This window comes from Panthera pardus, unplaced genomic scaffold, assembly GCF_024362965.1.
Source record: "Panthera pardus isolate Hobbes unplaced genomic scaffold, ASM2436296v1 HiC_scaffold_18, whole genome shotgun sequence".
Lineage (NCBI taxonomy): Eukaryota > Metazoa > Chordata > Mammalia > Carnivora > Felidae > Panthera > Panthera pardus.
Window position 1 is genome coordinate 14,961,259 of NW_026526743.1, and position 11,402 is coordinate 14,972,660.

The 11,402-nt window shown below is 49.5% G+C and overlaps 1 protein-coding gene across 1 annotated transcript; it reads right to left on the minus strand.

Moving 5' to 3' along the window:
* Window positions 1–6,242: 6,242 nt before the first annotated feature.
* Window positions 6,243–8,023, minus strand: LOC109256563 (interferon lambda-1). The gene is made up of 5 exons (XM_019431988.2): window positions 7,777–8,023; window positions 7,508–7,579; window positions 6,805–6,948; window positions 6,616–6,699; window positions 6,243–6,521 (listed from the first exon to the last, which is right to left on the minus strand). The coding sequence occupies exons 1-5, from the start codon at window positions 7,945–7,947 to the stop codon at window positions 6,423–6,425; spliced, it is 570 nt and encodes a 189-aa protein (XP_019287533.1). The 5' UTR covers window positions 7,948–8,023; the 3' UTR covers window positions 6,243–6,422.
* Window positions 8,024–11,402: the final 3,379 nt, after the last annotated feature.

Genomic DNA, 11,402 nt, shown 5'->3' on the forward strand with positions numbered 1-11,402 from the left:
GAGGGCTTCCCACATGCCAGGCGCTGTGCTCACAGACCCTCCCTGATGCAAGCAGAGAGCATGCAAGCCAGTGCCCAGCAAAATGGGAGTTACTCAGCACGATTGCATTTATGTTCTGCAACAGATGTGTGTAGCGTGTGCATCCGATTCTCTAGAGGAGGAAACTGAAGTTGAGAGAGGTTAAGGGAGCTGGCCCAAGACCATACAACCACCTAAGGGCAGAGCCACGATCGGAAAGCTTACTGCCTCCAAATCCTGCACACCTAACCAGCTGACTATATTGTCTCTGATTCACCCAATTAAGCTTTCTCGAGCATGTACTGTGTACCTGGCTCTGTGCAGGGGATACAACAGTGAACAAAATAGTTAAATAAGACAAAACAAGAAACCCCTGCCCCATGGAGCTTATATGCCCCAGGGGAGGGAGGGTGTGACAGTAAACGCCTTGTCCGGTGGTAAATAAATGTCGCATAAAGAATGAAAATGGAAGAGGACAAGGACTGATGGGGGTGGGGGGGTGGGGAGGCCTACTTCAGATCAGAGGGTCAAGGAGTGTGGTGGCGGAGCTGAAGAAATCCACTGTAGGAAGAGCCAGGGAAAAGCATTTTAGGCAAAGTGAATGGCACATGCAAAGCCCTTAAGGGAAGCAGGTGCTCAGTGTGCTGGAGGTACTATGTCTGGGCTGGAGTGAGTGGGAGAGTGGGAGGGGAGGAGGCGGGAGAGGTGAGCAGGAGGAGATTCTGAAGAGCCTTGTGGACTGGGGTCAAGAGTCAAGATTTTATTCTCAGAGCTACGGGAAGCCAATGGAGGGATTTCTGTAGAGGCAGTATATGGTCTGATTTTTGTGGAGACCCCAGCTTTGGGGTGGGGTGTGCGTGCCTTAGAAACCGAATCAGCAACTGCCATCTCAGAGTTTGGCATCTACCCGTTGACACATTTGGGGCCAACATGATCCCCGGTTCGGCCCTTTGGATGACACTCCATCCACCTTCCTTCACCTGTAACCTCTTCATTTTAGTAGAGATGTATTTATCAATGCCAATGCCATGCTTGGTTTTCAAAATTGAGAGCTTTAAGGGGCACCTGGGTGTCTCGGTCAGTTATGCGTCCGACTCTCGGTTTCGGCTCAAGTCGTGATCTCACAGTTCGTGAGTTTGAGCCCTACCTTGGGCTCTGTGCTGACAGCTCGAAGCCTGCTTGGGATTTCTCTCTCCTTCTATTGCTGCCCCCTCCCTGGATCTCTCTCTCTTTCTCTCAAAAAATAGATAAATAAACATAAAAAGGTCGAGAGCTTTAAACCCAAGGAACAGGTACACTAGGCGAGAGAGGGCATAGTATCATCCAAGGGAAATGATTATCCCTTCTGTGCCTGGCCCTGTGCTGGGCACTGGAGACCCAGCAGCAACTAAGACAGACCCAGTCTCTGCCCTCCTGGGGCTCAGGGCAACTGCAGTCATACTGCTGTAAGAAGCACAGGAGACTGTGGGAGCCCAGCGGAGCTGACCCTGACCAGAGGTTCAAGGACATGTGTATTAGTCTGAGTCTTTGGGTAGCAAGTGACGGGAGCTCAGCTTCCCTGGACTAGACATAAAAAGTGGGCATTGTTGGCTTATATATGTGGGAAGCAGACGATGAAGGGTAGAGCTACAAGGAACTTGGCCTTAGAGACTGGAACCCAGGTTCAATTCCACCCAGACGCTTTTCTCACTCATTTCTCCTCTCTGCTTCTCCCAGCTCAGATTCATCCTCTTCAACCACATGTGGTGGGGGCAATGGCCATTTATTTACAGACACAGACTGGATGCTTAAAATGGCAAAAATCTCCTCCAATCCTAAATGAAAAAAAAAAAAAAAAACCAATCAGGGAAGGGCTCTGATTGGTCTGACCAGAGTCATGTACCACCCCAGCACTGACTGTAGCATCCAAGGGACTATAATTTTTAAAGTTTATTTATTTATTTTGAGAGAGACAGAGAGAGAGAGAGAGAGAGAGAGAGAGAGAGAGAGAGAAAGAGAGAACAAGCAGGGGAGGACCAGAGAGAGAGAAAGAAAGACAGAATCCCAAGCAAGTGCTGCATTAACAGCATGGAGCCCAATGTGGGGCTTGAACTCACCAACAGTGAGATCATGGCCTGAGCTGAAACCAGGATTCAGATGCTTAACCGACTGAGCCACCCAGACACCCCAGAAATGTAATGTTTTGGCTGGCCAGGTGGGGGTTGTGGGTCTGGGTTGTGTGACCTGGGGGTTACCAAAATAATAATTAGGTTGAACCATATGGAATCGCCAGTTTTGTAGGTTAGAAATGGCAGAGCATTGGCAATTTCACATGGTTGAACCTAAATAGTCACCAGAAAAATAGGATGGGGACGTTTTTACACAGATAAAAGCAATAGGATGCCCAGTGCACCATGCAGAAGGGTGTTTGAAGGAGAAGGTGATATTAGGTGAAACGTAAGGGATGAATGGGAACTGGCCAGGTGAAGACTTTGTGATGGCAGGAAAGTAATAGCATGTCCCAGGCGCAGGGAACAGCTGATTCAGAGGCTCTCATGATGGTGGGGAGGGGATGAAGGGAAGGCTTGCCACTGTGCTTTGGAGATGATTGAGCAAACCTGAGTCCTGTGTCCAGGCAAATGAAGGAATCAGAAGACGGGGCCATTCCCCAAAGGAAAACCGAGGAGTTTTACCAGGAGAAATGGATGCTGAACAGGGCAAAACCAAAATACGTCCAGGTCAAAAATTTTTGTTAGGCCTTGGCATTTCCGAGAAAGGATTTGCAACCTTATTTCCATTGCAGCACTGAGGAGGGTCATATGTCAGAATTTAGGTATCTCCTATACGATCCAAATGTCTATGTAAGCTTTAGGGCCAACATGGGGCTTGAACTCATGACCTCGAGATTAAGAGTCGCGTGCTCCACCAACTGAGCCAGCCAGTCACCCCATGGTATTAAATATTAATTGACTACCTTCTCTAGGTTCTATGGTGGGCATACAGAGATGGATTTGTGAGGGTATATTTGGCTGCGGAAGACAGAAAACCCAATTAATACGACTGAAGACATTTGGTGATCTCATTTAATAAGAAGTCTCGAGTTAGGAGGTTTGGGGATTTGACGCAATGGCTCCTTGATATCACCAAGGACCCAATTTCCTACTCTTCCATTCTACCTTCCTTAGAAGAATAGCTTCATATGCTAGGTTTGTTGCCTCTTGGTCACAAAATAGCCACCACAGCTCCAGACATCACGTCCTCATACTAGTGAATTAAGCAGGAAGGAAGGGAACAAATGGAAGAGTTTTCTTTGTTTCAGGGAAGAAAAAAAAAATCTAAAATAACAAAAGTAAAAGCAATAAACACTTATATGGGGCTTAACCTGTGCCAAGAACTGCTTTAAATTCTTCACATAAATTAAATAATTTAAGAAGCCCTTCAGTCGGAGGGCCATTCCAAACTGCAAGGAAGTCCTGGGAAGTAGGTGTCAGGCAAGGGGAAAGAAATTCATGCCATGGGCTGGGCAACTTGCTGCCCCCTCCCAAACTGGAGCACTGTCACTCATACACTGTATAATGCAGTAGAAGTGGCTAAGGGGTTGTGTATAATTTCTGGTAGATGGCTGTACTCAAGCCCTTTGTCTCCTGAGAAAACCCTTGAGCACAGAAAGAAGTAAGAGTTAGAAATTATGGGGATAATTCTGAAACCCCTGTAATGTGATAAAAACTCAACCAGTCGGAAACCTCAGTTTGCTTGGTAAGTTACGCTTGGTAAGAAATTTCTTGTAACACACCTCACAATGATTGTGATGGGCCGGTGGCCGTCGCACTGTTCCAACGATCTGTTGCTTCACAAAAAACCAAACTTAGTGGCACAAAACAAAAACTATTTTGTTATGCTCCCAGATTGGGTGGGTCAGGGGCTTGATCGTGGGACAGTGGGGATCAGGGATGGCTTGTCTCTGCCCCAGCTGGGAGCTGAAATCATCTGGACGCTTCTCCACTCGCACATCTGGTTCCTGAGCTGGGATGACTTCAAAGCTGAGCTGAGCTGGGACTGTCAGCCAGAGTATGTACATGTGGCCTCTTCATGTGGTTGGGGCTTCTTGCGTCGTGGCAGTTGGGTTCCAATGGGTTCCAAAGGGGGAGAGTCTGAGAACTCATGATCCAAGAGTGCTAAGTGGACTCGGTGTTGGAAGTCACTCGTCTTGACTTCCACTGTACTTTATTGGTTGAAGAAGTCACAAGTCCAAGTTCAATGAGGGGGGAGCATTGACTCCACCTCTTGAAGGGAGGAACGTCAAAGAATTTGTGGCCACTTTTTAAAAGTCACAGCACATACCATGCACAAATTGGAGATGCCAGTGAACTAGTTAATATCTGGCATTATTGGAATCAAAATGCATGTTGGCCACACATTGGAGCAGATCCTGGAACCGCCCCCTCATCCCTTCTGCAGCAGGTACTAATTCTTTTTTTTTTTAAGTTTTTAAATTTATTTTGAGAGAGAGCACATGCATGAATGCCCAAGTGGGGGAGGGGAAGAGAGACAGAGAGAGGGAGAGAGAGAAAAATCTCTCAAGCAGGCTCTGTACTATCAGCTCGAAGCCTGATGGGGGGCTTGAACTCACGAACCTTGAGATCATGACCCGAGCCAAAGTCGGACGCTTAGCCGGCTGAGCATCCCAGGTGCCCCTAATTCTTTTGGTTCTGAATTGTGGAGAGGTTTAGGGATTCCAGGGGCCAGCCTGGGATGGAATGGATGGGGCTGGTTTGTTTAGGGGGATCTCGGGGAAATAGCTACTTGCCAACTGGTTTGAAAGTGTTTTCAATATTTTCCACAACAGAAGGAGTGCTACCACTGGGGACCCACTGAGTATTAGTCCTGCAAGAGATTCACGACTGGAACCTCCATGTGCCATTATAGGCTGCTACCTGGTTCCATCTCCTACCTTCTTCCTGCTGGTCGAGCTCTAAGTTTGTTCTGGTATCCCCTCTCCATGGGGTATGTTTTCAGGGAAAGGCCTTCTTTCTAGTATCAGGGGTGAATCTTGATTAGTCTAACACCATCTTTTTTTTTTTTAAGTTTATTTATTTTGTTTTAGTAATCTCTACACCCAATGTGGGGCTGGAATTCATGACCCTGAGATCAAGAGTCACATGCTCTTCTGACTGAGTCAGCCAGACCCCCACCCCCCAACCCAACGCTATCTTTGTAATTGTATCTTTCTTGCCACCGATTGCTGTAGGCTTGGGCATGTGACTGAATTCTAGCCAAGGAGACAAGCATGCACATCCAACAGGGAGTTTCTCTGGAAGGCTTTCCTTGCTTTTAAAAACTGTGGGAGAAGAGTGAAGGCCCCAGACATTGTGGAGCAGAGGCAAGCTGTCCACACTGGGCCGTGTCCAAATTCGTGACCCACAGAATCTGTGAGCAGGATAAAATGGTTGTTGTTTTACTCCATTAAGCTTGAGGCGGTTGGTTAGGAGTTGGAGGATATTGTTTGTGTGTGACAGCTGGGGCTGTGGCTGCCGTCTTGAGACCATGAGGTAGCCAGAGTAAGAATCGGCCAACAGAGGCACCTGGGTGGCTCAGTCGGTTAAGCGTCCGACTTTGGCTCATGTCATGCTCTCACGGTTCATGAGTTTGAGCCCCACATCGGGTTCTGTGCTGATAGTGCAGAGCCTGCTTGGGATTCTCTCTCTCCCTCTCTCTGCCCCGCGCACACGCGCACATTCTCTCTCTCAAAATAAATAAATAAACTTTAAAAAAAGAAACGGAAAGAATTTGGTTCCCCAATAACATTATTGAATATTAAGTAATCAACCAGTCCTAGAACTGCCCTGCCAGCTGACTTTTTGTTATGTATGATAATAAACTCATTTTTGCTTTCCCCATTTGAGTTAGCTTTCTGATACTTATTATAGGATAAAGCATCTTGATTGAGCTGGACCTCCAACTGTCCTCAGTACCCATGGACGAGAGGGATGCCCAGTTCACACAGACAGGGATAGACAGAGAGACATATAAACATGCGCTTAAATGCACACACCCCTGCACGCGTGGGCATGAACCGTTGTACATCTTCAGTCAGACTCAGGTTCAGGCAGATACTCGCTTAGATCCACACACGCACACAGTCGCAGAAGTCACGCATTTCACCTGCACCACACAGACGTCCACATGCAGCCACAGACTCAGTCACACGCGCGCTCAAGGATCCACTCTCACAGAAGGGTCCCACTGTTTGCTTTATTTGTGCATATTGTATAAAAGTAGAAAACCAAGCGTTGCTTTTGGATCTAGGTCAACTCCACGGCTCCATAAATAAGGGGTGAGAGGAAATAACTTAAGGCAGGGTTGGGGCTTCTTCGTGCATAAATAAGGTCTGGGGTCCCACATGAGCTGGGGGTGGGTCTGCGTCCTCAGACACACAGGTCTCCACTGGCGACACATTCCAGGTCCTTTTTGAGGAGGCGGAAGAGGTTGAACAGGACAGAGGCCTCGAGGCAGCCTTGAGACTCCTGCGAGAGGAAGAACATGGTTGCCCTTGCTGGGGTGTCCAACCTCCTCCCTTACACAGGGCCCGGGCATCCGTCCCCGTCTCGGGCCACTCACCTTCCTCGAGGCCTCTTGGAGCCGGTGCAGCCAGTGGTGGAGGCGGCCTTGGGGCTGGGGGCCTGCTGTGGGCTGAGCCGAGACCTGGGGGCAGAGGAGGGTGGCACGTGAGGCAGGGCCCGCGGCAGAGAGGAGAGGTCCCATAAGCGGAGAGCCCACATACACGGCTTCGGTACCCCGAGCACTCACACAGGCCTGGAGCTCGGAGTGCATGTGGCGCAGTGTGTGAAGGGGCTGGTCCAGGATGTCCCCCTGGGACGCGTCAGCCATGGTGCCCAGGACCTTCAACGTCAGGGCCAGCTCAGCCTCCAAGGCCACGGGGCGCTCCCACACCTGCGGAGAGGTGAGAAAGAATACGCTAGGAAGCGTAGGCAAGAGGGCCTAGTTAAGTGGGGACAGGTCCGGGAGTGCAGAGAGGGAAGGCAGGTGGTTTGTGACACAGGTTGGGGATCAGGGACGGGCCAGGTGAGAGGGAGGCAGGAGAAGGATGCAGATGAAGAGAGGACACGGGTGAAGGCAGAAACATAAGGGAAGATACTGGTGAAAAAGTGAAATGGGACAAGTGAAAGGTGACCTCATGGGGGTCACAGAAGCTTGAGGAGATGGGAGTGAAAAGAAGAGAGAAATGAGAAGAAATTGGGTAAGAGTGAAAGTGATGGGGACGGGTGAAGGAGATAGGGACGTGGGGACAGGCAGAGAGGTGATAGAAAGAGACCCAAGGGAGGGACGGGGTCAAGGGAGCAGTTGAAGCAGAAGGGGGGGGGAGGCACAGGACAGGTGAGGAGAGACCAGAGACAGGGAAGGACAGGTGAGATAAAGGAGGTGAGGGGCCCCTTGAGGAGTCAGGGAGAGGGGCCAGGTGCCCGTAAGGGTGGCCTCACTTTCAACTCACCTGTAGCTGTCTCAGGTCCCGGTTTCTAGGGAAGGGGCGGGTGGTGCAACTCCAGCTTTTCAGCGAATTTTCCTAGAGAATACGAGCAGAGATTAGCCTCCAGTAGGAGGGCTGGCGGCTAGCCCGAAGCAGCAAGGATGAAGGCTGGCCCCGCAGGAAGGCTGCAGTTTAATCCATAGCGGAAAGGACAGCGGTTAACCATGGCTGGAAAGTGAGAGGCTAGCCCATAGCGGGAGGCTGGAGGTTAGCCCACGACAATGAGGACTCACCAAGGCATCCCTGGCCTTCTTGAAGGCCTCCAGCTCCCTTGGTGACAGAGATTTGAACCTGCCAAAGTCACAGTCCGTCCAGGCTGTGGTGGGCTTGGAAGTGGGGACGGGGCCCGCGCTGGCCAAGCTCAGCCCTGCCGCCACCAGCACCAGGACCCATGCCGCGGCCATGGCCAAATTGTGACTGCTTCCCTGACTGCATGGCTCTGCTTTTGAGCCAGGCTAAGTGAGCAATCATGCTGATGTGTGTAAAGTGAAAAGGCAAATGGAAATTGCGATTCGCAATGGCTTAAAAGGGATGAGTGGGTGGGGCCGGCTGTGGGGCCAGGTGAGCTCACAGGTGTGGGTGGGGCCAGGTGAGCGCCCAGAGTTAAGCTAAGATGGAAACAGAAACTGAAATTCAATATCAAGAGGAACCTAAGGAGTTCCCGAGCCTAGTAGAGGAATTCCTGGAGCTTTGAGAATGCCCCCGATTGAGGCCCAGGCAGGTAGAGGGACAGGAAGCCGGCACAGCAGGGCAGGGGCTTGGGCAGGGTGTGTGCAGGGAGACTGCTGGAGCGGTAGGGAGGGAGCTTTGCCCATTCAAGCTTGTTCTGGGAACTCACTGTATGCTCTGAACATTCCTATGAGTCGTTACACTTATGATCATCCCCATTTTACTGGTGAGGAAACTGAGGCACAGCTGGGGTTTGAACAGCGCCTCATGAGCTCACCCTCTATTCTACATACAACCAAAGACGATGGGAATCTTTGGGACTCACAGCCAGCCAGCTCTCCTTTCTCTCCCTCTAGGTAGCATGAAAGGGTAGGGAGCTCCTCTTTTACTAAGGGCAAGAGAACTTGCTGGGGACTGGAGGGGCTGCCTGGGGAGAAGGCTGCCTGGGGAGAAGGCAGCGAGGAGGGCTTCCAGAAGGCAGGCAGAGTCTGGTTGCTTTGTTATCCTCATCCCCCTGCGGTAATAATAATTGTGTAGCAGGTAGGGAATTGCTTTGATGTGCAGATACTTCATATTTTTCATTCCTTTGTTTTTTTTTTTCTCTTGGCCCTTAGGTGCAGAAAGTTATTAATCATACTCCTCAGATCATAACACAGAATCACAATTGGCCCATGAAAGACTCTCTAAGGTTTTACCCCCCTTCCCCTACTCTATCCCCACTCCCACCTCACCCGCTCCCAGGTACCCACTTTAATGCACTTGATATATGGCTGCAAAGATGTATCTTTATAATTTGTGATTTTGTGTGTGTATCTGTATTTCCAATTTGCATAAATGGGATGGTGCTATAAATTTCATTCTATTTCTCTCCCCCCCACTTTTTTTTTTTAAACGTAACTGTTTCTGAAATCTCTCCATATAGAGGTATACACCAAGTTCTCCATTTCTAACTGCCACGTTGTATTCCGTGACGTGCCCACGACACTTTTACTTATCTGCTCCCCTAGGGGTGGACACTTAGGTTGTCTCTAGCTCCCTATCACTATAAGGCTCATACAGATCCTCTCTGTGGGAGGTTTTCTAGGATATCCCATAACATCCCAGCTGGTGCGCCCCACCATATCCCTTCAGTTAATTTTTTCACTCACTCGGAGACCTGGTGGGCAGTTCTCGAACACCTTGACAGCTTCCCACCTCATATGACTGTGCCTTTCTTCCCCATCTGAGGACTTTCTCCTGTCTGCATGCAGAATACACCTGGAAGGGCCAGGATTAATTTCCAGGGCAATCTTCCGCCAGCGAGGGTTGGGAGGCAGTGAGTAAATACTTTTGCTTCCCTTTTCCTCAGTGGGTCGATTCTGAGGTGCGTTCTGCGTGACTCTTCATGTCCTTGGAGGGTCCCCGGTTAGGAAGGAGCTTGAGTTGCCCACAGCAGTCACCCTTTCAGAGCTGGCACTAGGGCTGGGGAAGCAAGGCAGCTGGGGTACAAACTTAGGGAGGGACTCACTCTCAGATTCAGGCAAGTGCCCTGGGTGCCTTACTTGCCTCACTGTAGTCCAGATTCTTCGTCACTTTGGCTTTTTTTCTCCCCCAGCCCCAATTTCCCCACTCACTTGTGTTTTCTGGGGATACCTCCCAACTAAGTCACCTGTCTCTTTGGCTCAAGCCATGCTTTTGGGAGACTCCAGATTAAGACATATATTCAGGAGTAGGATTTCTGGGGCACAGGGTATACCTGAACTTATAATGTCTAGTCAACACTGTTCGATAGAACTTTCTTCAAGGGAGGAAGTGTTCCATGGCTGTGCTGTCCAATGCAGTATCCGCTAGCCACATGCAGCTATTGAGTGCTTAAAATCTGGCCAGGGCAGGGGCTCCTGGATGGCTCAGTTGGTTGAATTTCCAACTCTTGATTTTGGCTTGGGTCGTGATCCCAGTGTTGAGTTCTAGCCCTGTGTTGGGCTTCATGCTGAGCATGGAGCCTGCTTGAGATTCTCTCTCTCTCTTCCTGTGCCCCTCTTGCGCTGCTTGTGCTCTCTCTCTCTCTCTGTCAAAAAAAAAAAATTGGCTAGTGCAATGGAGGAACTGAATTTTCCAGGCCTTTTCATTTTTCTTGAAATTAAATTTAATTGATGTATGTGACTGGTGGCTACCGTAACAGGCAACGCGGTCCTAAATACTCGTCTATTTCTTTCTCAAATAGTTGCATCAGCTTCCCTCCCTCAAGAAGTACCCCAGACTTCCAGAATCCTGGCAGTAGTGTGACCTTCGCAACACCTGGATCTGATCTAGAGAATGTGATTGTGGACCTTGACTATGAGCCTGATGCAAAATAGATGAGTGATTTGAGGTTGTAGAAAGAGTGGATTTTGCATGTGGAAGGAATGTAAATACCTTGCGGCCAGAAGGAAGACCGTAGTAGTTTTTTATTTTATTTTATTAAAAAAATGTTTTTAATGTTTTACTTATTTGCTTTAGAGAGAGACAAACAGAGTGCAAGTTGGGAGTGGGCAGAGAGAGAGAGGGAGACACAGAATCTGAAGCAGGCTCCAGACTCTGAGCTGTCAGCACAGAGCCTCCCGTGGGGCTCGAACCCATGAACTGTGAGATCATGACCTGGCTGAAGTTGGACGCTTAACCGACTGAGCCACCAGGTGCCCCAAGACTGTAGTAGTTTTAAAACACATATTTAAAGCCTTGGAAGGGATTCAGTTTCTTTCCCTTCAATCTGGGTTGGCCTTAGTAGCTTGTGTATAACCATAGGTGCTGCATGGCTTCTGAGGCTAAGTCAGAAAAGGACAGGATGCTTCTACTTGGTTCTCCTGAGACTCTCACTCAGGAGGAAGGCTAGCTGCCATGTGAGAAGGATGACCACCTTGTGACCACACTCATTAGACACCAGCTGCCGGTCATGCGAATGGGCCATCTCAGACATCTAGCCCAGTTCTCAGTTCTCTAAAACTATGGTTAGAAAGTCATATGCTTGGGGTGCCTGGGTGGCTCAGTCGGTTAAGCGGCCGACTTCGGCTCAGGTCATGATCTCGCGGTCCGTGAGTTCGAGCCCCGCGTCGGGCTCTGTGCTGACAGCTCAGAGCCTGGAGCCTGTTTCAGATTCTGTGTCTCCCTCTCTCTGACCCTCCCCCGTTCATGCTCTGTCTCTCTCTGTCTCAAAAATAAATAAACGTTAAAA